Source organism: Coniosporium apollinis (genome assembly GCF_000281105.1).
Source record: "Coniosporium apollinis CBS 100218 chromosome Unknown supercont1.1, whole genome shotgun sequence".
NCBI lineage: Eukaryota > Fungi > Ascomycota > Dothideomycetes > Coniosporium > Coniosporium apollinis.
The window spans coordinates 643,921-670,577 of record NW_006913263.1 but is presented as its reverse complement, the minus strand read 5'-3'; the positions used below and the strand labels follow the sequence as shown (position 1 = coordinate 670,577).

General features: G+C 55.7%; 16 protein-coding genes across 16 annotated transcripts; 8 read left to right on the top strand and 8 right to left on the bottom strand.

The window, feature by feature from the left end:
* Positions 1–4: 4 nt before the first annotated feature.
* On the bottom strand, positions 5–288 carry W97_00242 (uncharacterized protein; the record flags this gene model as incomplete). The annotated part of the gene is made up of 3 exons (XM_007778159.1): positions 5–90; positions 148–208; positions 268–288. 3 exons carry the CDS (start codon positions 286–288, stop codon positions 5–7), a joined length of 168 nt encoding a protein of 55 aa, XP_007776349.1.
* Positions 289–779: 491 nt separating this feature from the next.
* W97_00241 (uncharacterized protein) lies at positions 780–1,323 on the top strand (the record flags this gene model as incomplete). The annotated part of the gene is made up of 2 exons (XM_007778158.1): positions 780–1,013; positions 1,261–1,323. The coding sequence occupies 2 exons, from the start codon at positions 780–782 to the stop codon at positions 1,321–1,323; spliced, it is 297 nt and encodes a 98-aa protein (XP_007776348.1).
* A 405-nt stretch (positions 1,324–1,728) lies between these two features.
* On the bottom strand, positions 1,729–4,095 carry W97_00240 (uncharacterized protein; the record flags this gene model as incomplete). Its single annotated transcript, XM_007778157.1, has 4 exons — positions 1,729–2,886; positions 2,949–3,159; positions 3,212–3,594; positions 3,649–4,095. The coding sequence occupies 4 exons, from the start codon at positions 4,093–4,095 to the stop codon at positions 1,729–1,731; spliced, it is 2,199 nt and encodes a 732-aa protein (XP_007776347.1).
* A 223-nt stretch (positions 4,096–4,318) lies between these two features.
* W97_00239 (uncharacterized protein) lies at positions 4,319–5,379 on the top strand (the record flags this gene model as incomplete). Its single annotated transcript, XM_007778156.1, has 2 exons — positions 4,319–4,328; positions 4,790–5,379. 2 exons carry the CDS (start codon positions 4,319–4,321, stop codon positions 5,377–5,379), a joined length of 600 nt encoding a protein of 199 aa, XP_007776346.1.
* A 529-nt stretch (positions 5,380–5,908) lies between these two features.
* On the bottom strand, positions 5,909–6,717 carry W97_00238 (V-type H+-transporting ATPase 21kDa proteolipid subunit; the record flags this gene model as incomplete). The annotated part of the gene is made up of 5 exons (XM_007778155.1): positions 5,909–6,011; positions 6,071–6,379; positions 6,429–6,520; positions 6,574–6,608; positions 6,660–6,717. 5 exons carry the CDS (start codon positions 6,715–6,717, stop codon positions 5,909–5,911), a joined length of 597 nt encoding a protein of 198 aa, XP_007776345.1.
* A 345-nt stretch (positions 6,718–7,062) lies between these two features.
* Positions 7,063–7,895, top strand: W97_00237 (uncharacterized protein; the record flags this gene model as incomplete). Its single annotated transcript, XM_007778154.1, has 3 exons — positions 7,063–7,257; positions 7,318–7,453; positions 7,543–7,895. The coding sequence occupies 3 exons, from the start codon at positions 7,063–7,065 to the stop codon at positions 7,893–7,895; spliced, it is 684 nt and encodes a 227-aa protein (XP_007776344.1).
* Positions 7,896–8,509: 614 nt separating this feature from the next.
* W97_00236 (uncharacterized protein) lies at positions 8,510–11,030 on the top strand (the record flags this gene model as incomplete). Its single annotated transcript, XM_007778153.1, has 2 exons — positions 8,510–8,683; positions 8,757–11,030. The coding sequence occupies 2 exons, from the start codon at positions 8,510–8,512 to the stop codon at positions 11,028–11,030; spliced, it is 2,448 nt and encodes an 815-aa protein (XP_007776343.1).
* A 779-nt stretch (positions 11,031–11,809) lies between these two features.
* On the bottom strand, positions 11,810–14,056 carry W97_00235 (uncharacterized protein; the record flags this gene model as incomplete). Its single annotated transcript, XM_007778152.1, has 4 exons — positions 11,810–12,233; positions 12,281–12,806; positions 12,856–13,697; positions 13,803–14,056. The coding sequence occupies 4 exons, from the start codon at positions 14,054–14,056 to the stop codon at positions 11,810–11,812; spliced, it is 2,046 nt and encodes a 681-aa protein (XP_007776342.1).
* A 783-nt stretch (positions 14,057–14,839) lies between these two features.
* On the top strand, positions 14,840–15,856 carry W97_00234 (serine/threonine-protein phosphatase; the record flags this gene model as incomplete). The annotated part of the gene is made up of 2 exons (XM_007778151.1): positions 14,840–14,855; positions 14,916–15,856. The coding sequence occupies 2 exons, from the start codon at positions 14,840–14,842 to the stop codon at positions 15,854–15,856; spliced, it is 957 nt and encodes a 318-aa protein (XP_007776341.1).
* A 324-nt stretch (positions 15,857–16,180) lies between these two features.
* Positions 16,181–17,013, bottom strand: W97_00233 (uncharacterized protein; the record flags this gene model as incomplete). Its single annotated transcript, XM_007778150.1, has 4 exons — positions 16,181–16,311; positions 16,379–16,427; positions 16,544–16,747; positions 16,801–17,013. The coding sequence occupies 4 exons, from the start codon at positions 17,011–17,013 to the stop codon at positions 16,181–16,183; spliced, it is 597 nt and encodes a 198-aa protein (XP_007776340.1).
* A 1,020-nt stretch (positions 17,014–18,033) lies between these two features.
* Positions 18,034–19,440, top strand: W97_00232 (uncharacterized protein; the record flags this gene model as incomplete). Its single annotated transcript, XM_007778149.1, has 5 exons — positions 18,034–18,100; positions 18,157–18,365; positions 18,421–18,583; positions 18,634–19,363; positions 19,416–19,440. The coding sequence occupies 5 exons, from the start codon at positions 18,034–18,036 to the stop codon at positions 19,438–19,440; spliced, it is 1,194 nt and encodes a 397-aa protein (XP_007776339.1).
* A 397-nt stretch (positions 19,441–19,837) lies between these two features.
* On the bottom strand, positions 19,838–21,271 carry W97_00231 (uncharacterized protein; the record flags this gene model as incomplete). The annotated part of the gene is made up of 5 exons (XM_007778148.1): positions 19,838–20,149; positions 20,206–20,777; positions 20,835–20,877; positions 20,930–21,202; positions 21,263–21,271. 5 exons carry the CDS (start codon positions 21,269–21,271, stop codon positions 19,838–19,840), a joined length of 1,209 nt encoding a protein of 402 aa, XP_007776338.1.
* An 865-nt stretch (positions 21,272–22,136) lies between these two features.
* On the top strand, positions 22,137–22,991 carry W97_00230 (uncharacterized protein; the record flags this gene model as incomplete). Its single annotated transcript, XM_007778147.1, has 2 exons — positions 22,137–22,313; positions 22,512–22,991. The coding sequence occupies 2 exons, from the start codon at positions 22,137–22,139 to the stop codon at positions 22,989–22,991; spliced, it is 657 nt and encodes a 218-aa protein (XP_007776337.1).
* A 388-nt stretch (positions 22,992–23,379) lies between these two features.
* W97_00229 (uncharacterized protein) lies at positions 23,380–24,088 on the bottom strand (the record flags this gene model as incomplete). The annotated part of the gene is made up of 3 exons (XM_007778146.1): positions 23,380–23,772; positions 23,845–23,941; positions 24,000–24,088. 3 exons carry the CDS (start codon positions 24,086–24,088, stop codon positions 23,380–23,382), a joined length of 579 nt encoding a protein of 192 aa, XP_007776336.1.
* Positions 24,089–24,604: 516 nt separating this feature from the next.
* W97_00228 (uncharacterized protein) lies at positions 24,605–25,650 on the bottom strand (the record flags this gene model as incomplete). The annotated part of the gene is made up of 2 exons (XM_007778145.1): positions 24,605–25,515; positions 25,575–25,650. The coding sequence occupies 2 exons, from the start codon at positions 25,648–25,650 to the stop codon at positions 24,605–24,607; spliced, it is 987 nt and encodes a 328-aa protein (XP_007776335.1).
* A 330-nt stretch (positions 25,651–25,980) lies between these two features.
* Positions 25,981–26,631, top strand: W97_00227 (uncharacterized protein; the record flags this gene model as incomplete). The annotated part of the gene is made up of 1 exon (XM_007778144.1): positions 25,981–26,631. One exon carries the CDS (start codon positions 25,981–25,983, stop codon positions 26,629–26,631), a length of 651 nt encoding a protein of 216 aa, XP_007776334.1.
* Between the last annotated feature and the right edge of the window lie 26 nt (positions 26,632–26,657).

The window sequence follows — 26,657 nt, the reverse complement described above, 5'->3', positions numbered from 1 at the left end:
AGGGTCAGCGACGCCTCTCAATGGCTCCGTGATAGGCGCATGCCTCTTTGCTGCACTTGGCCTCGTTGTAGTTGTTCTTCTGTATGCAGTCTGGCTGTACGTCAGTACACAGCTGCAGAGTCGAGGACCTCGACGCATAGGACGAACCCTGGATAGCACATGCTCTGGCATGGCAAGGAGGATCCTGCTGCATGTCCTTCTCCACGCCCTGAGACTGTCAGGTCCACGCTTCCGAAGTGACTTTTGCCTGTGACGTCGTGTGCCTACCATCTTGCCCATCTTGCCCATCTTGCCCAAGACCTCCACAGGCGTCAAGTGAGAGTGACAGACGTGCTCGAGCCCCAGCTGTCTCAACAAGGACCAGGTCGTGTCGTGACCTCAACGGGCGTTCAGATGAGGAGCTCACAAAAGCATCGACGCGCAACCTCGCAAGTGACAGGTCTTTTTCGTTCCAGCGCGTTCGCTTCGGCCTCTTTCCAGACGCCCCGCCGATCACCTTGAAGCCCAGCACTTCACTTCACTCCCAGCAACCATACGCCACTATGAACACCCGCCCGTAGCTCTCGAATCCAATCTGTTCAATAACATCCTTCGCCTCTCAAGTCGTGTCCACACGTCAAAAAACCGTCACTAGCGACAACAAACTCAGCTGACCTCAACCTCACTGCCCACCAAGGTCTCAGCTTCAGCTTCAGCGTCCGTTGCCACCCTCCACTGCGTCCAAAGCTCACCCACTCACCTCCCTCTCAGACTCCGTCCCCTCCCAACTTCAAGCAAATATGTCAGACACCGGCTCCCCCGCGAACAAGGCTGCCGACGACGCCCCGGCGCCCACAGAACACCTCAACATCAAAGTCACAGACAACAACAACGAAGTCTTCTTCAAGATCAAGCGCACAACAGCACTCCGCAAGCTCATGGACGCCTTCTGCGAGCGCCAGGGCAAGCTGCCGAGCAGTGTGCGGTTTCTGTTTGATGGGCAGCGCGTCCAGGCGACGGATACGCCGGATACGGTGAGTCACGCACTTCGATGGCATGGGAAAAGTGGCCTGGGCTTTGTTTCAGTCGCGCCGATTTCGAGGCGGCGGGAAGGAAGCATAGCTTGAATCTTGTGACTGAATGAGCCGGAGGAGGGCGCCCGCCAGAGTCTACGGTGCGGGCCATGACACGCATACGTGCTTTCAATACAGAGACGGGAATTTTCCTATCAGGCAGACGCTCGAAAATTTGGCTGGATATGCGCTAACTCCTTTTGCGCAGCTCGAGATGCAAGACGGCGACATCCTCGAGGTTGTCCAGGAGCAGATTGGTGGCGGCTGTTGAGCACTTTCCCTGGCTACTTCGTATGAACGACACGCGACACGAACATCAAGTCTCCTTCTCCGCGTCATCAGCCGCGTGACTTGGCATAGACAACGGTAGCGCAAAGAACCAGAGGGGGGCTTCTATGGCTGAATGAGAGACATGGCAGGATGGCTTTCAAGCTGAGCGATCAGTGGGTTCATGGGCGTCTTCAGGGCGCATGGGCGCGTCATTTGAATTTTTGTTCCTTGGCATGAGTTACAGCGAAACATCTTAGATCATGCGAAGAAAGCGACTTCTGCAACCTTTTTTGACTTTGATCTCGTTGATTCCCATTCAATCTATCTGGCAAACCTAGAGCCGTGAACGAAACGCCCTACTTACAGCCCACCAGCCACCGAACCAAACCCACCTCCCCTTTCTCATCTACACATCACTCTTTCCCCTTTCCGCCATCTCCGCCTCCCTCGCAAGTTCCACGACTTTCTTCGCAGCCTCTTCAAATCCATCATAAGCATATAACGGTAGTCCACTATCCGCAATAATCCTCTGCCCCTCCTCCTCATTCGTGCCCCTCAGCCTAACCACCACCGGGACTTTAATCTCCAACTCCTTGAAAGCTTTCAGCACGCCCTCAGCAATCATATCACACAGCGTCAACCCCCCAAAAATATTCACGAAAACAACTTTCACCCTCTCGTCCCGCAGTACGAGCTCGAAACTGCGCTTCACGGTCTCGGACGTCGCTTTGCCGCCCGTGTCGAGGAAGTTGGAGGCTAAGCCGTTGTGAGTGGCGAGGGCGTCGACGGTGTTCATGGCCAGCCCGGCGCCGTTTACTAGGGTGCCGATGTTGTAGCTCTCGTACTCTACCTCCGCTCCCCCTCCCCCTTTTCCGTCTCCGCCGCTCGCGGCGCCGGAGCCAGGGCTAGCGGTCGGCAGTTTGACATAAACAATCCCATCCCTCTCCGCCTCGACCTCCGTAGGGTCCTCTCTTGATAAATCGCGCAGCGCATGCAACTCCGCCTGCCGGTTGTTAGACCTAAAGGCCGCGTCATCGAAGTGGAAAGAGGGGTTGCTGATGCGTAGACTGTCGGACTCGGTGTCGACGGCGAGATGGACGGTTAGCGTCAGCGCTTCTTTCTCTTTGTAGATGCTCCAGAGAGTTTGCATCAGCTTCATGGCGGTTGCTTTTGCGACGGGCGGGGCGGCGTCGAGTTGGAGGTGGGCGAGGGCGTCCTGGAGAGTTGACTGGGAGGGACCTTGGCGGTAGTCGAAGGGGAAGCGCTTTGCGCGGCGGTGATTTTGGGAGGGGGCGGTAGTTGGGGAGGCGAGGATGCAGGGGCTGCGGGATTGCCGGTCGATGGTGATGGATAGGAGGTGAGAGTCTACAGCTGACTCCGTGGATGGGGATATTTTGATACCATGCTCGCTGAGCATGTCGGCTGCTTGGGTTGCGGAGAGGAAAAGGCCTCGACGTTGAGTTCCTAGACTCGCGATCGATGTGGTTGAACGGTATGGAAAGCCTGCGGATGGCATCCTCCGCTGTGTATGGTAGCCTCTGCGCTGGTTGGCCGCTGATTTCTCCTGTGGCCAGCTCGTTAGTACTACAATCTCTCTTCGCTGCAACTTTGGTGTAGCCCTCTTACAATCTTTTGCACGTTTCTACCACTCTTCGCAAGCAGCTCTTTCATGACACCACCGAACTTCTCGGGATGATCGACCATAGTTACTCCAGCGTCTTCCAATATTCTGTGTTTAGTCTCTGCGGAAGCCTCTCCCGGAGCAGCCCATGCACCAGCATGACCCATCACAGCCCCTGGCCTCGCGCACCTGCCGCCAACCACTGCAGCTATGGGTCTAGTTCATCATGTTAGACGCCCCCACATTTGTACTGGATCTCATAACTTACTTTGGCTGTGCCGTACGTCCCCGATAATCCCTTATCCACTCAGCAGCTTCCTCTTCAGCACGTCCCCCGACCTCGCCAACAAGAATAATGCCCTCAGTATCTTCATCATGCTCAAAGACCTTCAGAGCATCGACAAAATTGGTACCGGCAATCACATCGCCTCCCATGCCGATACACAAGCTCTGTCCGAGACCGGCTCGGGTGAGGGACGCTACGGTCTCGTAGCTCAAGGTGCCTGACTTTGCTACAACCCCAACATGGCCTGGAGAGAAGGTCGGCAGCGGTTGGAAGCCGATCCGACACCTGCCAATTGCTGAGATGATTCCGGGTGCATTCGCGCCTACGAGGCGGGACTTCGACTGGGTGTTGAGCATGGAGTGGATCTAGACAGCGTCAGGCTTCTCGAAGTTCTCTTCCATTCTATTGCCTGGACTCACTCTAAGAATGTCGTGCAAGGGCACATGTTCAGCAACAGCAACAATGAGCGGGATCTCTGCCTCAATGGCTTCTTCAATAGCGCCAGCCGCCTGGTGTGCCGCCACATATATGCCGGTGGCATCAGGCTTCAGCTGCTCCATCGCTACCCTCACAGTCGGTAACACCGGAAGGCCCAGATGCTCCCCGCTCTTGCCGGGCCTTACGCCTCCTACGATCTTTGTGCCCCATTCGATGGATTGCTTGGCATTTTGTGTTGCTTGCTTGCCAGTGAAGCCTTGGAAGATGACTCTGGTATGCTTTCCAATTTTCAGATTCTGGATGGTGTCTTCGTAGCCGTAACGAGAAGCACTACACGAGAAAGCTATGCGAGACGCTCTGGAAACATGGTGCAAGGACTGAAATGAGCGTCTGTAGGCGACTCTGCTAGAACGATGAAGGGAAAGCATTGTACAAATAGAGGGAAACGCAGGTCTATCGCCGAAAATGCTCTACAGTAACAACTATTCCAGCGCCACAAGACTCTCTAGGACTTCGAAGACAGATCTAGATGTACTCCTGAAAATGCATTCGGAAATACCCGATTATATATAGAGGCCTTCGAGAGACAGGTCCTAGATGTAGACTCCCAAATCAGCCGTTCTCGATCTGAAGGCCTCCGAGCTCTCCAATATGTCCCTAGGTACAAGCTCCTTAGGTGTAAGCGTTATGACAATACGTAGGTACATTCTAGGATAAGATGCAGATGCAATTTGAGCAGACATGAAGATCCGAGGTTGTTTGAGCCGCAAATCCGGGGCAAGTCGGACATGGATCGGAGCTGACCCGAAGCTTCCCCACATCTCACGCGTAGGGCTGAACCTTGGGATTTGCACCATCGTCACAGAACCATTGTTCGCTTTAGGGGCTTCTTACATACGTATGTATTGCTCTAGTGTGCTTGACTGACCTTTACTTGCTCAATGATCTCCGGCAGGCGGAATAAATAGTCTCCTCTGCGAATTGATCGCTTCTGTATACACCATCCTTTATCCAAGCCCCGCCCTCAGCTCTACAACTTATAAGATTTATCGCTATGGAACAAGCGTCAGGCACGCTCTTCTCCCGCCCCTTCAGCTCCCGCTCACCACTAACCAACCCCAGAACTCACCACCTCCCTCCACGCCCTCCAGATCTCCCACCCCTCCAAAGCCCCCCCAAAACCCAAAAAAGCCCCCGTAGCCGACTCCTGGGACGACGAAGACCTCGACGACGATGACGACGACGACGCCGACAACACGAACAGCAGCACCCCAACCTCCACCTCCACGGAAACAGAATCAACCCTCTCCCGCACAACCTCCCTGACCCTCTCCAAGCCCCCTTCGGAGGGCCCCCTCGCCCCACCCCCCACACCCGCCTCCCCAACCAGCGGCTTCACCTACGACCTGCCCTACTCCAGCCTGATCCCCACCAGCAGCAGTATCGGCAGAACTAAAGGGACGGCCTCGGAGGGGGGTTCGGGCGCCTCAACCCCGCCATCGTCGCGGCGACCAGACAAGACGACGGCGGTAGCGGGGCGGCTGATTGCGGGGGCGTTGGGGGTCAGAGCTCCGAAGAGGACGGAGGAGGAGCGGGAGTATGATCGGGTGATGCGGGGGAAGGAGAAGGAGAGGAGGGAGAGGGAAAGGGAGGAGAGGGGGCGCAGGGCGGAGGAGGAGGAAGCGGCTAGGAGGAAGGTGTGGGAGGATTAGGGGCGGTGTTCTTTGCTTGATCGTTCTGTTGGATTTTTTGCGTGCCAGCACGCTGGCTGTGAAGATTTCCTGTTTGAATTGATGTTTGGGTATGAGTCCTTGTAGGGCTGGGTTTTGGAAATCACGTTTTGTGACGGCATTGACAGGGAGTTGGTATCATTAAGGCAGGGAAGGAGGCTTCTTCTATCGCAATAGCGTGTCGAAACGACTGCATTTTTTGGCCCATGTTTTGTGCGAGAAGCACTTTTCTGACCACTCAATACGTAGATGGTGTAGGCTATGTGTTTACTCCTAGTACTGCGTCTTACACTGAACCAGTATCTTTACTACATTCCTCAGAAAAGTAACGCCAAATGCCATGCTGAACCTCATCATACAATCGCAGTGTATCTACACCGAGGTGACTCAATCCTACCGGTTGAAGGGGCTGCAAGCCAGTCGGACCTACCCAAATACCCTCCTAGAATCCCACAGCTGTTCAAAGCAGCGTACAGCGATTTCTCTTGCTCCACTTGACCCTCATTTGACCTCATGAGAAGTCCGGCGCCTTGCTTGAGACCAACAGTCCAATGATCAGGCCGAAGAGCCCGAGCACGGAGCTGAAGATTTCTATGACCAGGATTTTGACAAACCTACAGTGATGTTAGTCGCTATCGATGCGTGATAATTCGCAGGATTGAATAATGCTTACAAGCTCGGATCTGCTGCATCCGCTAGAGCAGCACTGCTGCCGTTGATACCCACAGATACACCGCATATCAGATTGCACATGCCCACGGTCAGTCCAGCCCAGAAGAGCGCGTAGCCTGTATAGTAGTTCGCGCCCGAGTACAGCGCGTCGCCGGTGACCACCTGCAGCTTCGACGAGAACACGATGGCCATGATGACGCCGTAGATTGCGACGACTTCGCAGAAGATGATCGAGATGAGGTTCTTCGTCCGGATCCTAGGAGCTTTGACGCCGCCGCCGAGAATGGATGTGCCCGTGATGAAGATACCCCTGAGATCCGTCAGCAGAGAGTCCAGTGTAGAAGGCGAGCTAAGCTGACCATGCTGCTCCCACCACGGATAGCCCTATACAGAGGCCGATGCCTATATCTGCCCACGCATATGGTGATACGCTTTCGAGGAATTGTCCAACCTGGCCACAGTTTGTGAGCATGGGCCCAAGTGGTGCATGTCGGAGCGCCTTACGTTGAATGCCTCGCCTTCGTTGTTGAAGAGCATATCTGGGTTGCCATCAGCGCTGCCTGCATACTAAGGTCCGCGGCGTTACTCACACAGTCCTACGACGGTCAGAGCGGCGGTCGCACCGCCGACACCATACAAGAGACTCATCTCTGCAAGTCTCGCGAGCTTGAGGCCGAAGGTGAGATATATGAAGAAGTCCCTGGCTGATACCGCGGAAGTCAAGGCCGATGATGCTCTGAGGGCGATAGAGTGAAGCGGACCTGCAAGACCCTGCTTATGTCATCACGAGAGCCGCATCGGACATCTTCTCATCCCACCTCCCACCTCACACCTCACACCCCGCCCCACCTTCAAAGACAAGGCGACCGCAGCTTCTGTCGCTACGAATTGTCTACGGCTTCACCCCCCACCCTTCGCCGACAGAACACTCAGCCACGATGAGCGACCCTGCAAGGCAGTACTACGAGCTCTACCGCCGTAGCAGGTACTGAAATGGCGTCTCCCAACTCCCGTGTGCCTGCTCTAACTGGCAGCCCTAGTATCGGCTCTGCGCTCACAGACACTCTCGACGACCTCATCATGACCCGCAAGATCGAGCCGCAGCTCGCCATGAAAATCATCACCAACTTTGACAAAGCCGTTGCGGATACGCTGGCGGAGAAGGTCAAGTCGCGCATGAGCTTCAAGGTACACCACCGCACGTCCATGTCACAAAGCCCACAACAGAGACTGACAATGTCGCTGCAGGGCCACCTCGACACCTACCGTTTCTGCGATGAAGTGTGGACGTTCGTCCTCAAAGACATCACAGTCAAGCTCGACAACTCGAACACGGTCCATGCGGATAAGATCAAGATCGTCAGCTGCAACAGCAAGAAGCCGGGTGAGACCTAGAGAGTGGATACACGATGCTGTATATACTATCTCTACGGTCTCTTCTCGCTTTTTCTTTGCTGAATCGGAATGCATCAGGCGATGAACTGTTGTGGAGAGGTCCGCCTTCGCCGCCGGAACAGCGCCGGAGAGGTCCAAGAGCGTTGAGAGCTGTAAGGAAAGAAGTCAAACCAGAAGTCAGATCGGGGGTCAGCTCGAAGGTCAAACAGCAGATCACGCCGGAAGCCACGCCATCGGTCGAATCGGGGATCGAATCGGAGACCACACCGGAAGTCAAATTGAAGGTCAAGCCGGAGACCAAAAAGGAGTTTGCTCGCGATTCTTTGGATGGGTATTTCGGGGAGGACGAGGGTTACTTGGACCCGAATCGGCCAATGCAGGACGATCGGTTGCGCGAGGCTGATTTTCTGACACTCTTCCGAGGGGCTTGAGCTGTGCACCCTGGAATGACGCCGTCTAGGCATGGTTCGCTGGACTTGACATCTAACAGGTGTTCTTACTGGTATACCCCATGGTCATGGCATTTAGTTTTAGATCGAGGCCTTACGGCAGTTGCCTCAGCCTTCTTGCTATCGACCAGCCCAGCCTCTGATAGTCCGATCCTCTCCCGATCAGTGATTCTTCTTGACATTGGAACTTTGAGCCGTAAACGAGACATGCCCACCACCCTGAAACCCCGTAGCCTTCAACATTGCTTCATAAGCTGTAGCTATAACTCATACTTGACTGCTTGACTAGCACCCAGACCAGGCGAAAGGATAGCTCATCCTGTCTGAGTAATCTCCTGTCATGGTGGGGCAGGTAAGCTCGTCCGGCATCACGACCACCACAAGCAACCCACTTCGCCCCTCACACCGCAACACCCACCAACGCCTCTCAGCAATTGGGCCCTGCAACACGCGATCCGCGCCCTTTTAGTAGGTGTGTGGTCGCACAGCAGCAGCAGCAGTCAGAATGGAATCTATGACTCGGATTTCCAATCTGCTGGACACAGGTATGCTCTTTCTAACAGCCCGTCTCTCATGCGTAGCTGGAATCCTTACTGATGCCCGCCTTCGCTGGCTCCGCAACAGCCCGCAACCTCACTCTCGAAGCCGCCCGCGATGCCAGCCTGGCCGGCAGAAGCTCAGCTCGACCTTTACCGGTACAACAGCTCAAGAAGTTACTCGACAGTCGGAACGACCGCGATGTGCTGGAAGGACTACGGCGGGTGATATCCGTAAGCCATCCCCCTACCTTACCTACCTCCCCCCTACCCCAGCCTCTACACCTATACTGACACCTCCCACCAGCTAACCTACACCCGCCGCGCCCCCACCCTCCCCCTCTTCTCCTCCGTAATAAAAAACATCGCCTCTCCCAGCCTCGAGATCAAAAAACTCGTCTACATCTACCTACTCCACCACGCCGAAGCCGAGCCGGACACCGCGCTGCTCTCCATCAACACGATCCAGAAGTCCCTCTCCGACTCGAACCCCCAGCTGCGTGCCCTCGCCCTGCGCGTCATGTCCGGCATCCGCGTCCCCGTCATCAGCCAGATCGTCTCGCTGGGGATCAAGAAGGGGGTCGGGGATATGAGCCCCTACGTGCGGCGGGCCGCCGCGCTCGCGGTGCCCAAGTGCTATCGGCTGGATCCGGGCACGGGGCCGCAGCTCGTGGAGTATCTGGGCACGCTGCTGGGGGATCGGGAGTATTTCGTCGCGGGCGCGGCGGTGGCGGCGTTTTTGGAGGTGTGTCCCGACAGGATTGACCTCGTGCATATGCATTATAGAGGCTTGGTGCGGAAGCTGGTGGATATGGATGAGTGGGGGCAGTTGGCGACGCTGAGGCTATTGATGGTGTATGCACGGAAGTGCTTCCCGAGGAGGACAAGGAGGGTTAGGAGGGGAGGGGAGAGCACGAAGAGTAAGAGTGTGGGAAGGGGATTCTATGATGACGAGCCTACGGAAGAGAAAGAAGAGGACGACAACGATTCTAACTACGAGGAGGTGGTACTCCTAGACCCAGACCTCGAGCACCTCCTCAACGCCAGCCGGCCCCTGCTCCAATCCCGCAACAGCGCCGCCATCCTCGCCGTCGCCCGCCTCTACTTCTACCTCGGCACGCCGCCCTACCTCCAAAGCGCCATCGGGCCTCTAATCTCCCTCCTGCGCTCCCCGCCCGACATCCAACACCTGGCCCTGCACAACATCGTGCAAGTCTGCCTCGCACACCCCGACCTCTTCGTGCCCTACACCTCCCACTTCCTCCTCAAGCGCACCGACACGCCCTCCATCCAGACGCTCAAACTCGAACTCCTGACCCTCGTCTTCCCACACTCCGCACCAAGCCTCCAAAGCCTCATCCTCGCCGAACTAAGCCACTTCGCCAAAAGCCACTCCACCGCCCTCGTCCGCGCCTCAGTGCGCGCCATAGGCCGCTGCGCGACCCGCAGCACCCCGGCGACCGCTTCACGCTGTCTCCACCTCCTCCTCGCGCACTTGAGCAGCCAGGACACCCACCTCGTCGCCGAGTCGCTAGAGGTGGTGCGGCACCTGATCCAGCGCGACCCACACGCGCACGTCAGCACGGTGATCCGGCTCGCGAAGAACCTGGATGGCGCGCAGAGCGCGCAGGCGCGCGCAAGTATTGTGTGGCTGGTGGGAGAGTTCGCGGCGCTGGTGCCGAGCGAGGAGTTTATTGCTGCGGACGTGCTGAGGATACTGGTCAAGGGGTTTGCGGACGAGCAGGTCGGGGTGCAGGCGCAGATTGTGCTACTGGCTGCGAAGGTGTATTTGGGGTTTTTGAATGGGCGGAAGGTGGAGGAGGGGGAGAGGGAAAGAGGCGCCACTTCTTCGCCGCTAAGGGATCCAGAAGCAGGCGGTTTGGACTTACCTGGTAACGAAGACGGCGGCTTCCGCGACCGCGTATCGGAAGCACAAAGCGTCGGACCTACCGCTGAGGGCGAGGGGCAGAAACACGCGATTGAACTGCTATGGCAGCACGTGCTCCTCCTGGCTCGCTACTCGACCTCCTACGACCTTCGCGACCGCACCCGCCTCTACCGCGCCCTCCTCTCCACGCCCTCGTCTACAGAGCTGGCCTCGCTTCTCCTCCTGGCGCCCAAGCCGGTCCCGACGATCCCGTCGCCTTCCGAGAGCCGCAAGGGTTATGTCCTCGGTTCCGCAAGCCTGGTCGTCGGCGACGAGGGCGGCGTAGGCGGGTTGCGCGGATACGAAGCGCTGCCTGAGTGGGTCAAGGAGGGAGAGGAGCCGGATCCGAGGCTCAGGGATGAGGCGGGGAGTGGAGGGAGGACGGAGTACGAGCGGAATAGGATTGTGCCGGCGTCGGAGATGTTGGATACGGCTGCTGCGGACAGGCCGGTTGCGGTAAAGGCGAACGGGGTCAGGGAGAGGAATTTGGATGATTGGTTGGCGGAAGGTGAGGAGGATGACGATGACGATGAGGAAGATGAGGAAGATGATGGGACCGAAGAGGAGACAGAGACGGAGGAGGATACGAGTGAAGAGGAGGGTGAGGAGAGCAGTAGCGAGGATGAGGGTGAGCGGGATCGGCTGGTTAAATAATCAAACAATTTGCGCAGGGTTTCAACTCACCTGCTGCATTTGCCTTGCAAACCTAGACATCCCGTAACCGTCAGATGTTGTTGTGGCTCTGCACCGATCCGCATGTGCTTTGGTGTAGCCGAAAGAATCCTCTTCAGTTCTGCCGAAGTTCGCCCGCCCGCATACCTCCTTTCCTGCAGCCCCCCGTGCTCGGTGAGGTGATAAGCACACAGTTGTTCAAGAATGAAGGGCGCCATAGGCGTGGACATGAGACTCATACAGTCAATCAGAGAAGAGTGAGATTGAATCATAGGTGAACAGTAAGAAGCTGACGGGAGCGGAGGCGGACATGCGCCGCCGTCATGGAAGGCTAAGAGGGTGCTATCTTAAGGACATGCAGAGATTGTAGACATTCATGATGACTGGGCAAGAATCTCCATGACTGGCTTCAGTTGACTTATGATGACAGTCTCTGGAGGTGGCAAGCGATCGTTATGACGAGGACCGCAGAGAACTAGACTACTAAAACAGATGTACGGAATCGAATTGCAACCATTTTGTCGAGCAGCCATGACAGGCTAGATGTAAAGAGAGAAGGTCCGGAGTCAAAGTGCTAGAACAAAGAATCCACCGGCGCCGAGACTCTTTGCACAGAACGTATATTACAACGCTGAAGAAGTATCTGGTCTTCAAGCAAATCATCCAACCTCGAACACTGACTGACCTGGAAGAGTGTGATGACGATGCTAGCGACGGCTATGGCCTGTTAGCTTGCGCCTTTTCCGAAAGACGCCAGAATCTTACCTGTATGCAGCTGCAACACGCGGTTGTCTCCGCTTGTATTTGGGGGTCACGTCGTCTTCCTGGCGTCTCCGGCCCTCGGTCTCTCTGTCTCTGTCTGATTCATCATAGCTCCTCTTCCGGGCCGTGCTGCTTTCGGAACGTAGCAGAGTTGGCGGTGGCTTCATGTCTGCTGAGTTAGTGCCGCTAGTATCATCAGCGTGGAAGTCTGAGCCAGTGGCAGTTTTATCAGATCGGGCCGGGCTTGGATCTCGCTTGCCATCGAAACGACTGGCACGAGGTGTGTCATCAGTCTTCCAAGGATCGTATGAGGGCGAGCGCTGAGGCTCTGGCGGCGGTGGCGGTGCACCGTAGTGCTTCATGCCATCGTTTGAGAAGGCGAAAGAGTTCGGCCTTGGCAGCCCGGAGTTGCCGATTTTCCAGCTAGGGTTCCGTTAGCGGCATCCCGAGTGTCAATTTCAGCAACCTACCTGTCGGACCGAGACCTGGGCACATAGGCCGGTCCCGGCGTAGGGAACACAGGCTTCGGTGAACCGGTGACACCTAGCCGAGCAAGTATATCTTCTTGGCCATCATCCTTTGGCTCAGCAGCAGGCTTCACGCTAGATCTTCTTCCGTTGACGATCTCGCTTAAATCGAGCGCCTGTTCCAAGCTATCCATGACATTACCGTTAGATGCCTGCTCACCGTTCCCACCGTTAGCCACTGGCTCGTCCTCCTCGATGTCTGGGCGGTCGCGATTTGCGATAACATCTTCCAATGGGATCAGGTCGCATGTGGCGGGAAACTGGATGAAAATTGGGTCATTTTGGACCATCGGCCAATGATCCGTCTGCCGGACGTCCAGGAAGGCTTCGTAGTCGTTCTCCAGCGTGAAGTACTTCGAGACAGACTCTCCGTTTCCAAGAGGCGCGTAGGGCACGTCCTCGTCACGTTTCTCCGCTTCTGCGAACGTCGAGGGCACTGCGCGTGTCGCTTGGGTTGCGGGATGCCAAACTGGAGTAATTCAGCGGGCGCACAAGCAGCTTTAGCTAGCGGAACTTACTGATGATCCCAATGCTCAAGTCGGGATCAACGGCGTCACACCCTTTCGGCCAGAGCGCACCATCAAAGTCAAAGTCCCAATCGTCCAGAGCAAGGCCGGCAGGATCATTCTCACTAGGTTTCGGAACAGTGGTCCTGTCTGACGTCATGCTCATGGCCCTGGATGGGTGCCGTTGACTCTGTATCGGAGTGGATCGTTCTGTGGTTGGTACCGGAGGACCACTCGGAGATGCAGTGTGCTGAGGTGGATTGGCCCACTGCTCGTTCTGCGGCGGATACGGCTGCTGTGGTGGTGGCTGCCACTGAGAATTTGGTCCCTGGTAGTTGGGGGTCGGAGCGGATCCATCAGGTGACCCTTGAAGAGGCGGATACCCTTGCTGAGGGTACCCTTGAGCCGGTGGGTAGCCCTGCTGTGGTGGATAGCCCTGAGGCGGCGCTTGGTAGCCTTGAGGTGGCTGCTGATAACCTTGCTGTGGGGGATAACCTGGTTGTTGATAGCCTTGCTGTTGCGGCGGGTAGCCGCCTTGGGGAGGAGCCTGCCAGCCCTGAGGCTGCTGCCATCCTTGCTGTTGAGGTGGATACCCTCCCTGCGGCGGTGGCTGTTGATATCCTTGTGGTGCCTGTTGGTAATTGGGCGGCTGCTGATAGCCTTGTTGAGGTGGGTATCCTTGCGGTGCTTGCTGAGGATAGGCCTGTGGGGGCGGTTGGAAGCCTTGTGCCGGCTGCTGAAACGGCTGTGGAGGACCGTTTTGGTGTTGAGCTGGGCCGCGATATCCGGGCGGCGGAGGGTACCGCGTGATTATGGGATTGCCTTTCTTCTTGGGAGGAAAGGCATTGGGTCCCCTTCAACGAAATCAGCGACTCAGATACTGCAGTGACGTCATGGAAAGGGTGAAGGCGATGAGCTGTCATCCCGAAAGCGAAGCGATGAGAGGCTACAGTACTTACTGCTGCGGAGTTGGGCCTTGTTGCGAGGGACCGCCCTGCTGGAAGCTCTGAGGGTACTGGGGCTGGCCATACTGCGGCGGCGCGTACGGCTGTTGTCCGTACCCTTGCTGCCCATTTTGTGGCGGAGCAAATTGCTGCTGTCCTTGCGGCGGTCCATATGGCTGCTGACCGTACATCTGCTGGCCGTTTCCAAACGGCTGTGCAGGCTGCTGATAAGGAGTCGCACCTCCGGCAGGCGGACCGTTATAGCTCATGCCGATGGAATGGTGGCAACTTCAGAAAAGGTGATGATGGGACGGTGTTATGTGTCTCAAAGTGAAGGGTTGCCTGAAGCCGCGGCGACCTTCGGCAAGACCGCGTCGCGCTAGACGCAAGTGAAAAGAGAGCAACGCCGGCAAGTGAAGGAATTTCGTCCGGACGATGAGCTCATGAAACGTTCAAGAAGCTTCAGAGGTGAAGTGTTGATGGTGGATGCGGTGCGAAGTTAGAGTTTAGATTGCGAGAATCCGACGTGGAGGTTGGAGAGAGACCCCCGAGGCCGCTGAGAAGGAGCAAAACGAGACTGATCCACGGCGCGATGTACACGCTTATTACCTGCCAACACGGCGACTATAGGATTATTGCACTTTTGCTGGCGATGGATAGCAAGGACAGACATTTAATGCTAGCAAACGAGACAAGCAGTAGATGATAGATCACGATTCACGAACGAGCAAGCGCGGCCGGGAGAGAGAGAACAAAGGGTTTCCGCCGTGTGAGAAGTTCGATGTTCGATGTCTAGCTCTCACGTGACCTGGCTGGACCGCGTAACGACCCATGCGACCAAAAGTCAGCCAACACGGCTCTGGACAGCGGCGAAACACGACAGGTGCTGCGTCGACGATAGCAATGTCACGCTTCTTCCTTACTGTCGCTCCTTCCTCCTCTTGACAAGAATGATTGTACGATACAGGCATTTGTTGGCGACGACTTTGTCTTCTTGTCCATAGCGCATCTGCCGGTACATAGCGCCGCTAGCGCCCAGCTTCCACACAGAGATGCCCGGCCTACCAGGTATGCTCACCGCGTGGCAAGCCTTCTTCCAGATCTGGTGTTGACTTCCGTGTGTTGTAGCTACCGTCGACCTCGACGAATGTATAGCTAGACTCTACAAGAAGGAGCTGCTCGCAGACTCGGTCATCGAGGCAATATGCGCCAAAACCAAAGAACTCCTCATGAAGGAGAGCAATGTCGTCCACATAGCCGCGCCCGTCACTGTCGTCGGCGACATTCACGGCCAATTCTACGACATGCTGGAGATATTCAGGATCGGTGGGTGGTGCCCCGACACAAACTACCTCTTCCTCGGCGACTACGTCGACCGCGGCCTTTTCAGCGTCGAAACCATCTCCCTCCTGACCTGCCTCAAGCTGCGGTACCCCCACCGCGTGCATCTCATCCGCGGCAACCACGAATCGCGCGGCGTGACGCAGTCCTACGGCTTCTATACCGAGTGCTCGCGCAAGTACGGCAATGCAAACGTGTGGCACTATTTCACCGACATGTTCGACTACCTCACTCTCTCCGTCGTGATCAACGACCAGATCTTCTGCGTGCACGGCGGGCTCTCCCCTAGCATCCACAGCATCGACCAGATCAAGATCATTGACAGGTTCAGGGAGATTCCGCACGAGGGCCCCATGGCGGACTTGGTGTGGAGCGACCCGGATGCGGAGAGGGATGAGTTTTCGCTGTCGCCGAGGGGCGCCGGCTATACATTTGGCGCGCAGGTGGTTAAGAAGTTTTTGGAGGTCAATGGCATGAATCATATTTTGAGGGCGCATCAGCTGTGTCAGGAGGGGTATCAGGTGCTGTATGATGACAGGCTGAGCACGGTGTGGAGCGCGCCGAACTATTGCTACAGGTGTGGGAACATGGCGAGTGTGCTTGAGGTGAGCGATAGGGGAGATAGGGTCTTCAACGTGTTTGATGCGGCGCCGGAGAACGATGTGCATAGGGCGGAACAGCAGCAACAGCAGGGGAAAGATGGCGTTCAGACGGAATACTTCTTGTGACGAGATGGAAATGGACGTTGAGGAATCATTGCATGGCGTTTGGCGGCGATTGTATGGGATGCATGAGCTGGCTGAGCATTCCTGGCGTCCTAGAGGTCGTGTCATTCCTCGCTAGCGGGTCGAATTGCAACTGCACTATGCGGAGGAGGTCGCGGATTGAAAGAAAGAACCGTGCGTCTTGATAAGCTCTTGTTGTGCAAATGACTGCTTCAGTAAAAAAGCATGCGCCGAAAATGCGTTGGAGGCCATCGGCTCCCCGGTCATTCATCCTTGGGAGTAAGGAGAGTCGTCAAAATTCCACTTCCGCTCTTCAATGGACACGATCTACCAGTCCTTCTTGATGTCGAATGACCACTCGAACTTGAGATGCGTCTGGCCGTCATCGTCAATGAACTTTGACACAGCGTTGTAGTGGCCGCGAGCCATCATGCCGGAAGGGGCCGTCTCAGGCTCAACTGCAGTCTTGTCAGCTTTGGCTTCCTGACACGCCTGTAGAAAGACTAAGGGGATCGTGGCACCTACATTTCTTTTCGTATACTGGCTTATCGGTTGTGTTTGGAGAATAACTGCCCTATTAATCTGTCAGCTGATGCCGCTCTGCTTCAAATCTGTGAAGTAAACAATCCGCGATGCTTTCCTGCAGATAACTGATAATACAAGAGGGGAGAGGCAGTGGAGGTAACGTACGATCATCTCTTGCATCTTGTTGCTAACGCCCATGCGCTTGACCACCTGGACATACTTCAAGCCAGACAGGATCTGATGCTGAACCTTGAATGTCGCCTTCATGCGGAACTGGGCTCCTTCCTTGATCGTGAAGGGCTTGCTCTTGAGGCTATCGACGGCGCCGGGTGACTTAAGGTCGATGATGATATCAGGTCTACCCTCGACCTGTATTCTGCTTAACTGAGAGTCCGAACATTTTGAGAAAGGGGATTGCTGACCTCCAAGCCAAGAGATAGAATGATGACTTTGCGGGGGTCTTTGGGATCGGAGATTGACGTTCCTGACCCAATGCCCAAAGACTCCTTCCACTTGCGGAGGGATTCGTCATTCTGGTCTAGCTGTTTATACTCGTCGATGGTCTTCTTCTCGCCCAGCTTGAACCCCTCCGTCTGCTCCGGCTGGAGCTCCTCGTCCTTTATTTGCTCCGGCATACTGCTGTTCTCAGAAGTGATATGGAGTCGCGGGCAGAAGATACTGGTGATTGATAGTATACAGCAAATTTTCTTGAGGAGCAAGAGCAAGTAATTGGGATATGGGCAAATCCACGAGCAAGCGGCTGCCTTTCTGGAATGTGGGGGTTTTTTGAAACGCTTCAGCCTCACCGCCCTTGACATGATCGCGTTGGCATATCACGTGAATGTCTTTTTCTTAGCCAGTCATCGCAGGCACCTTGGGCATCTTAGGCATCTTGCTACAGGGGCTTCCTCCATAGTGCGGGTTTGGTGTGATACTCCGTGGGCACCTGAAATTACCACGAGTTATCATCCTCAAGTGAAGTTTAGCGGCTGGATCAAAGCGGGCTGACAGCATTGACAGCTACCAGTGCTCGTTGCGTCTGGGGAATCTTACGAGACTCTTGATGAATGAGTCAAAGCATCCGGAATGTTGGATTCTAGAAGCCTCAGACTTTCCTCTCGCATCATTACAGCTGTACTGCAGAGATAGAAGCACAGCCCTGAGCCATGTGGATAGCTGTGAGCAAGTGCTCTTCAAGCTTGCAATTCTGTGAGAACCCATAGCTGGCTAAAAGACCGTAGATGTTCACTCTAGATATGTCACAGCATTCCTCGTTCTACAGTCGTCGGATATGGGCGAATATCTAGACGCCTCAGGCATAGATTGCTTCGAGGACAAGGGCGCGACGATGAGGTGACGTTCGACCAGCCCCATGCCAGCAGCAGAACATCATCCCGTCGCGAACGTCAAAGCTTCCTCACCTCTATCTTCACATCATCACAATTCAAAACTTCACGCGCCATCTCCAACATTACTGAAAGCCGTGTCGCAACATTCACAGGGCTTAGTCAATCGATCGAAATATCTTAAACTGCGCACCAGGCCTTCAGGCGACCCGTTCCCCACCGCGCGCCAGGTTCGCGACTCGATATCGACAACGCGCAGCATCTATACCGTGCCGCATCCATCACCTCACGCATTCAACAGCCGTCGCAATGGTTCACAAGCGAAAGCTGCCAGAGGAGCACAACCCGCTCCTTGGTCCTGAACATACGCCTCCACGTAAGCTGCCCTTTCCGGATGCAGAGGATGGACAGAGGCTTACCAACACATTGCAGTCGATATACTTATCGAGCGACGACGACTCGGGCAGACGAACCTCGTTGTGAAGCCAGGACAAGTCGGAATCTCCAATGCGACAAAGGCGGAGGCACTGGGGAAGTTCGACTACGCGCATCTGCGAGTACCGCTTCCGAAAGACCTTAGAGGATCCGGAATCTTCTCATTGCAGAAGAACCAGGCATACCCAGAGTCGTACTTTTTGATGGTAGGCGACGCGTCACGTTTCACTTCAGTACGCGTCACACTAATGCGACAAACAGCGACGCAGCAGCGACGGCCACATCAGCGCAACGGGCATGTTCAAAGCAGCATTCCCATGGGCGTCGATTGAAGAAGAAGCCGCAGAGCGCGAACACCACAAGTCCCTACGCAGCGCTGGCCCCGAAGAGGTCGCAGGCAACGTGTGGATCGCGCCCGAACAAGGTACTTCACTAGCGCATTCCTCACCTTCACTCGAGCTCACAGAAGCACAGCCCTCAAACTTGCCGAAGAGTACCACATGCTAGCCTGGATCGTGGCGCTTCTCGATCCTGAGCCTATCGAGAAGGGCACGAAAGACAAAGACCGCGTCGAAATATCGACTCCTCCAAGGTTTGTTGTACCGGACAAAAGTGGTCTTATGTCCGCTTCTTCAGTCAGGCTTCGCAGCCTCCGGTCCGCTTCGCCCAGCAAAACCGCGACACCCAGTCGGAGAATTGCGACGCCGCGCAAGGCGCGTACGACGAGGAACTCGGTGAAAAACCACGACGCGACGGCGGCCGGCTCGGCGCTGCAGAGTAGCTTCACAAACGGTGTGGAGGCGACGAAGGCAGATTCCGTAAGATCTGAATCGGTAGACGGCGACACTGTCAGGGTGGAGGTAGACGAGACAGTCGAAACGACAGGCGACACCGAAACGACGACTACAATTGTAAAGGTCGACATGCCGGCTGGGTCGCCAGAGCTACCCCTTCCTGAAAGCACTGAGGAAATGATCGCAAAGGCAAAGGCGATGGTCGAGGAAGCCAACAGGCTCGAGGAAAACAGGGTGAACGGCGTCAAGGCATTGAAGAGGAAAGCCGCAGACTTGGATGATGATGATGATGAAGAGGTGGGCATGGCGGTGCAGCCGGCCAAAAGGGTGCGGACGATCGAAGAGGAGCTAAAGAAGGAAAAAGTCAAGAACAAGGCGCTGATAGGATTGAGCGCAACCCTGGCTCTCGGGTATATATACACGCACCTACTCGCCTACGCACTGTTGCTAATCGCACCCTAGTGCCCTCCTGCCATACTTCCTGTAGTATCAGGTCACGCCGTTTTAGTCCAAATTCTCCCTCTACATTCGCTCGACGGCTTTTGGCACGAGTAACCGCGTCCTTTCTTCACTCCTCAGATACCAGTTATCCTGATCTTTTCTGTTCATTTTGTCTCTGGGTCCGACGAAAGCGGGCGGCGTCAATATCTGTCTTCTTTCCATTGTTCGTCTAGCTTTGGTTACAGGTCGCTTCTCGAGCGATTCTCAAATTTAGCCGAATGACCTGTCAGCTCTATGTGCGTAGATTCTTGTAATCCATGACCTTCAACAGTTGCACTTGTTCGCTTGCCGGCAAATACCGATGGCTCAAAATCACGCCCGTAACACTGTACACATCTATCCATTCTCCGCTTCTACAGATTCGGTGCGCAACAGCTCCCCTCTCAACACCCAAGATATTTGCTCTCAACCCACCTCTCCTCTACATCGTCAACCAGCCGACACACCACAACCTTTACCTCAGGATATACACTTAGCAGCCGGTTGACGCCCACGCGTCCGGCCATGTAAGTCACGAACACGATCTTCTCTTCTGCAACCCCGTGATCGACCAGCACGCGCACGGCCATCAGCGCGGCACCGCCGGACGACATCTGCGGGTCCAGAAGCAGTACGCGCTCATGAGTGCTGATCGGGCTAGAGCCTTCGGTGGGAAGGGAGAGGTAGTGGAGGGCGGGTTCCCCTGTGCGGTAGTCCTGGCGGAGTATCAGTAAGTTGAATTGGCATTGAATCAGGGAGCAGAAGAGCCCACGGTCTGTATCAAGAGACGACCGGTCCGGCAGTCCGGTATCACGCGTCTGAGGCCCGTTTCGAGAATACAGCCGCCACGGAGGATGACCACGCCACTGACTTCGCCTTCCTGTTTGAGGCCCATGTACGTGTAGTTCTGAGGCGTGAGGATCTGATGGGGTTCGTAGCTCATGCACTCCACCGCCCGCTCAACCAGGAACCTCACCATGCGATCAAAGTAGAAGATGAAGTTCTCCCTGTCCAGATCCGGGTCCAGCAGCTGCGTGTTAATCCCGCGAATCTGGGCCGACTCCTCCAACACGATGCAATTATCGCTCATGGGCGCATCCTCCGCCACCTGCCCTAGGCGCCGGAGTTCAGCCTGGTGCAGGCGGCTCTTGTGCTTGAGGATCTTCTTGACACGGTCCGAGACCATGGAGATGGCGACTTTGTTCTCGATGCCGCGCGGGACGATCAGGTCGGCGACTTCGCGCTGCGGCTGCACGTATTTGTAGAAGTTGGGCTTCACGAAGGAAAACCATTGCTTGATGCAGCCTTCGATGTCGCGGCCGCGGTCGCGGACGTCGCGGACGACTTGCTTGCGATTGCTGTTAGTGGGAGGGGATGGTGGTGCTGGGAGGCTTTACTTACGTCGTCGGGAGAGGCAGAGGTCGCCGTCGGCTTCGGCGAATATCTGCATTGTATCAGTATCATAGGCTTGACAACTTTCTCTGGAGGGGCTGTACCTTCAGGTCTAGCATGTCCAGCACCCTCTGGTCGTGTAGTGCGAAGATGCCCTCCAGGATCAGGACATGCGGCGAGTAAATCGTGTTCGTCTTATCAATCCTCGCATGCTTCTGAAAGGAGTATATCGGAACTTCCGCCTTCTTTCCCGCCTTGAGGTCGCCAAGAATCCTAACCAAGACGTCGAAATCTATAGCGTCTGGCGAGTCAAAATCGAACTCGTTTCGGAAGGCTGCAGCAGATTGTTCAGGGGTCAATGGCTTGTAGAATGAATCCTGTGTGCCACGGTTAGACCCACGGACGAAAGCACACGACATGGATGTAAATAAATTCACCATTGACATGATGACAACCCATGGCAGGTTCAGGGAAGCCACAATCGCCAAAGCTAACGACGTCTTCCCCGAGCCAGAGCTCCCAGCCACTCCTATGATGCTGGTGTTCGCCCATGGTGGGTGATAGCGAGCCCTCTGCATCCTGCTCTTTCGTCTGACGACTATGAGAAGCTAAGATCGAACATGAGAACAAGGAGTGACGGTCTTTAAGGCATCTTGGGCATCTAAAAGGGAAAGACAAACTTGCACGCGACAGCTTCCTCCGAGATCACCAGGCGGTTCGACACCGCTGGCGTAAAACAAGGCGGCATGGCACGTGACCTTTAATCGGCTAAGACACAGCTTCGTCTGAGCTTGTTCCCACTTCCTCCGTCAAACTGCAGACTCTTCCACTGCTCGAAATTCGACCTCTACGCCTAGCAGTCCGCTGTGCACCCCAACCCAGGGATCTGGACGAAACCCGCTTGATGGACTTACTGTAGTGTGCCGTCACGACCCCAAAATGGTAGCGCACCATCGACCTAGGATGGAGGTACTTTCGTGGGCAGGGCTCACTGTTGCCAGAGCTCTTCGACCGTCTCCGTCTCGGCGGCTACGCCGACAAGACACCCCTTCGAGCGGCGGATAGACGAGATACGACCGTCCAAAACGTACGTTCATAGTCCTTTCATCGTTTGTGCGCCGCGCCTGCTTCTTCATGATGTGCTTAAAATCAAGTTGGGAATCTCTCCGAAATACAATGTGGAGATCATGTTTACTTGTCTTCTGATCCTCCTCTCTCCGCGCGAGTCCTTGCTCTACTCAAGATGGACTGCGAGGGAACGACTGGCTAACATCGCTTGTCGGCATTACTAGAGATATCAACTACGTCGTCATGGACTACCTCATCACCGAAGGGTACCCGTCCGCCGCGCGGAAGTTTGCTATGGAAGCCAACATCCAGCCACCTGCGGAAGAGGATTCGATACGACTGAGGGTAGAAATCCGGAACGCCATACATGCTGGGGATATACAGAAGGCTATCGAGAAGATTAATGATCTGAACCCACAAGTCAGTAGCTCCCACTTTTATCGTACCGATGCATCCCTTGTTTGCTATGATTATATCAGTTTCATGCACCACTCATATTCACCTCCGGGTGTTGATGAAAACAACTCACACTTCAGTCCTCAGTATGAGCAAACACTATATACAACAGTCCTGCCCGCTTCTACTTGCGAAGCAATGCTGACTCGCGGTCACGCGCAGATACTAGACATCGACCCGTCACTACATTTTGCTCTTCTTCGCCTACAACTCATCGAGCTCATTCGGACATGCATGTCCAACCCCGACGCCGACATAACCCCCGCTCTCACCTTCGCATCATCTCAACTCGCACCTCGAGCTCCCACAAATCCCGAGTTCCTAGAAGACCTCGAGCGCACCATGGCCCTTCTCATCTTCCCACCGGAGAACCTGGCTCCGCCGCTCAAGGCACTCTTGGATCCGTCATTGCGGCAGACCGTCGCTGACAGAGTGAATCAAGCCATACTGTCCAGCCAAGGTGCACGCCGTGAGGCTATGATCAAGAACCTTGTCAGACTGCGTGCGTGGGCGGAGCAGAAGGCTCGGGAGGCGAAGAAGGATATCCCGTCTAGACTGAGTCTAGGACTTGATTCTGAGGGAGATGAACATGAGGATGAGGTCATGAACGGGAATGGTGAAGCTGACATCATGGTTTCATGAAGCAATGAGGAACGTGCTATTGTGGATTTAGCGAGGCGTCTGCGAGCTTGGTTATCGGACATTGGGTGGCGTTGCTGGCATGCTGGCTGTAGATCAGAGGTCTTGGGTTCTTTGTGAACGAACCCATTATGAGCGCGCCTGATGGACTGCGTATCACAACAGTCTCTCCTTCCATAGACTGGTTAGGAGACTCTCTACAGTTTCCACTACGGTACCCAACAAACGTAGCCAAAGACACTTGATCACCACTGTATTAAAAGTCGAGTCCTTGCGGTACTCTATGTGGATCTATAACTTGTGTGAATAAAGAATCGAGGGATCAAACCACTGTGGAACCACATTTATCCATTCATCGTACCTGTTACGGTACAAGCTGTATTTCCGACATCTACCTTCTATCCCCATCCGCACTTACCCTCCCCAGCTCCAAACTAGCCTTCGCCCCCTCTTCCTCCTCCCCATCCCCTATCGCCGGCTCATCCCTAAACCTATCCCCCGCCTCTCCCTCCGTCCCCTCCATCCCCGTACTCCCAACCTTCTTCCCCTCCCCCTCCTCCCGTCCCCCAATAACGACGCTCCCAACCACAAGCATCCCAGCCCCGACCCACCAAAGCCCCGGCAGCGTCTCAGAAAAGATGAGCGCGCCCAATACAGCTGTCAACATGAAGTTCGCCGAGGTATTGATGATGCTGACCCTCACGGTTGAGGAGGCGAGCGTCAGGGCGCGTGTGAAGAGGGCCCACATTATGGCGTTGAAGAGGAGGTTCAGGGCGAAGAAGAACTGCGCGGGAGAGGGGGTTCGTGTTAGCTGGTGTGAGGGGTATGGGAAGGGGGGTGAGGGGAAGGGACGTACGCCGCGGAAGAGGTACTCGATGGGTTTGTTGGTGGGGCTGAGGGAGAGGAAGGTGGAGAGGGCGGAGGCCCAGGTGGTTGTAAGCTCGGTGGTCGTGCTGTGATTTTGACTACGTGAGCGGCATTCGAGTCATTATATGGGAACTGGGTTCTTACAGCTTCGCGAAAACGCCATTGAAGGATGCGCAGGCGCCGCTCGCTATGGCGAGGGCTAGCCATGCTGTTCGGCCTCTAAAGACGTTCATAGTGAGCGTGGGTGTGGTTGGAGAGTTTCCACGCTGCGGACAGAGGACTATCGTGGTTCGTCATGCGGCGGGAGGCTCTTCGGGCCGGGCCGTGTGGCCAGAAGAATGGTCATGGAGCTGCAAACATGCGGCCTTCCATGGAGATACGAAGTCAGGCAGAGTGGGTAAAACGTCTTGTGGAAAGGAGATCAATCTAGCTTTAAAGTTCGTGACTAGGTATGACACCCTCAATGTTCCAGTTGGTCAAATAAAGAATATTAGACTATCAGTTACCCTTTGCTCTATTATTGCTCTATTTACCGTGCCTCTTGACCATGCTGAGGACCGGCTATGCTTGACTCATTGGGTAAGACAACAGGCTGCAACAGCCCTCAGTGGTGGGCCTCCAGTAGGATGCTAGCCATCCCCTACTGTTTTCAGAGTCGTGCTGGCTATTGCCGCTTCATACTCTTGAGAGACTAGCCCAGCCTACTTTCCAACTGGCCATGTTCAGCGACCATTCCCTTGCTGCCTTGTTCATGGCTGTATCCGGGCATCCCGTCCCTCTTTGAGCGGCAGGAAAACCTCCGTCCACAGCTCGCTCGCTTCACCGAGCTGATACGTGAGACTAACGTCCGCCATGCCCGCCTCTTCCCCCTTCTCCCCTTCCGCCATCATCTCAAGCTGTCCGATGATATTCTCCAACCCCAATGCCTTCCCCGTTGCCTGCGTCGCCCCCGTCTCAAGCGCCACATGCACAACATGCACATGAAAGTGGTAGTACGTAGGCTGATAATGCACATACAGCTTCAACTGGTCCCTCTCGAGCTGCGGATACAGCTTAACCGTGGCGTCCAGCAGCTTGCCTCTCACATGCTTCAGCCACGTGACATCCTTCTTCCTCAGGTCTCGCACACTCCACAAATCCCGTCGCTCGACTAGCCCAAGCAAATGCAGCGAGCTCAGCGTCTTGCGGTCCCAGTTCAAATCCGGCAGGATCAGGAAACCCTCGGGCCCGTGCTCCCGGTAGAAGACGTCTTCCTGCTCGGTGCGGCCTTCGAGGATGTTGAAGACCCAGTTGAGGCGGCCTTCATCGCGCTTTGCTTGCATGTAGGGCCGCACATGGGAGGCGTAAATCTGGGGTGTCTCGGTTACGAGTCGTATGCCTTGCTGGGAGTACTTTTTCACGTGCTGGTCGGTGCAGGGGTATATGAGGTTCAGCTTCAGGTCTGGCGGCTGGGCCGCGAGGTCTGAACTAGGAGAGGTGGAAGTGCACGCTAGGTACCAGTGGTATATGTCATTTGCGCCGAGGTTCTTGATGTGCGAGAGGGAGGTGGAGAAACGTGAGAGGTGGTCATGGTCGGAAGGGAATGCGGCGCGCTCTGCAAGCAGGATCGCGGGCTTGGAGGCAATGCTGCCAGAGAGGACAATGCGGCGGCCGGCTTGATCTGCGAGGAGCTAATTAATGAGCTGTGTGCGGGTTGCGAAGGGGAGGTGAGACGATCACCTTGGTTGAGGACTCTGTCGAGTGTGAATTGCGGGATCAATGCCTCGACTTCAGAGGCCGATTGTGAGTCTGCCATCTCTACAGCTGATGGAGTTTGAACCATCATCAGTCCTACGCAAGATTGAAGCTGGTGAAGCGCGTAAAGTGGTTTTCCTCGGCGCGAATCACTCCGGCAACAGCCACTAGCGAGATACGTAGAACGTCACTCAAGACTCTTGGACCTCAGTCTCACCACCAGAGCAAGCACTTCGACAACACACCGAGTTCTTCACACTGTGAACCCCTCATATCCCCGCGCAACAAGAAATCCAACCTTTTTTAAAGACCCACAGCAATTCCGCGCAGAACCGATCAATAACCAGCCACCAACCCTCACAACAACCACCCCACAACCACCACCACCATCATGCCCCCCAAACGCGGCCGCCCTCCCGGCCCCACAGCCGCCCGCCGCACCTCCTCCCAAGCGAACTCCCAATCGACGCTCTCATTCCACGGCAAGCCCTCCAAAGTCACCAAGCCCACGTCCGCAGCAGCGGCAGCGGCTAAAGGCATCAAGGGCACCACCAACAAGACGAAGCAAGATCCCGCCCTGCTCGAATCCATCGTCTCTTCCAACCTCCCCGCCGTCGCCTCGCCCGACCCGTCAGAGCCCACAACCGCGGAGTTATCAATCCAGCAACAGGCAGCGACGCCGAAGGGCAACCTCACCAAGCCCGCCGCAACACGCACGCCAGAGGAGGACGCCGCAGCGAAAGTCTCCGACGCGGCGATATCGCGCTACTGGCGCGCCAAAGAGTCCACCCGCAAAGCTCCCCGCGTGCATCAGGAGAAGCTGAGCCTCTCCGAGAAGATCCTGCGCGAGTTCGACACTTCGGGCGCGTACGGCCCCTGCATCGGCATCTCGCGGACGCTGCGGTGGAAGCGCGCGCACGAGCTGGGACTAAAGCCGCCGGTCGAGGTGCTGGCTGTGCTTATGAGGGAGCAGGAGAAGGGAGCGCCGAGGGAACGGGCGGAGATGGATGGGTTGATGAGTTCGAGGTTCGTTGAGACCTGACGGAGGTGTGGGGATTTCTTTCCTCT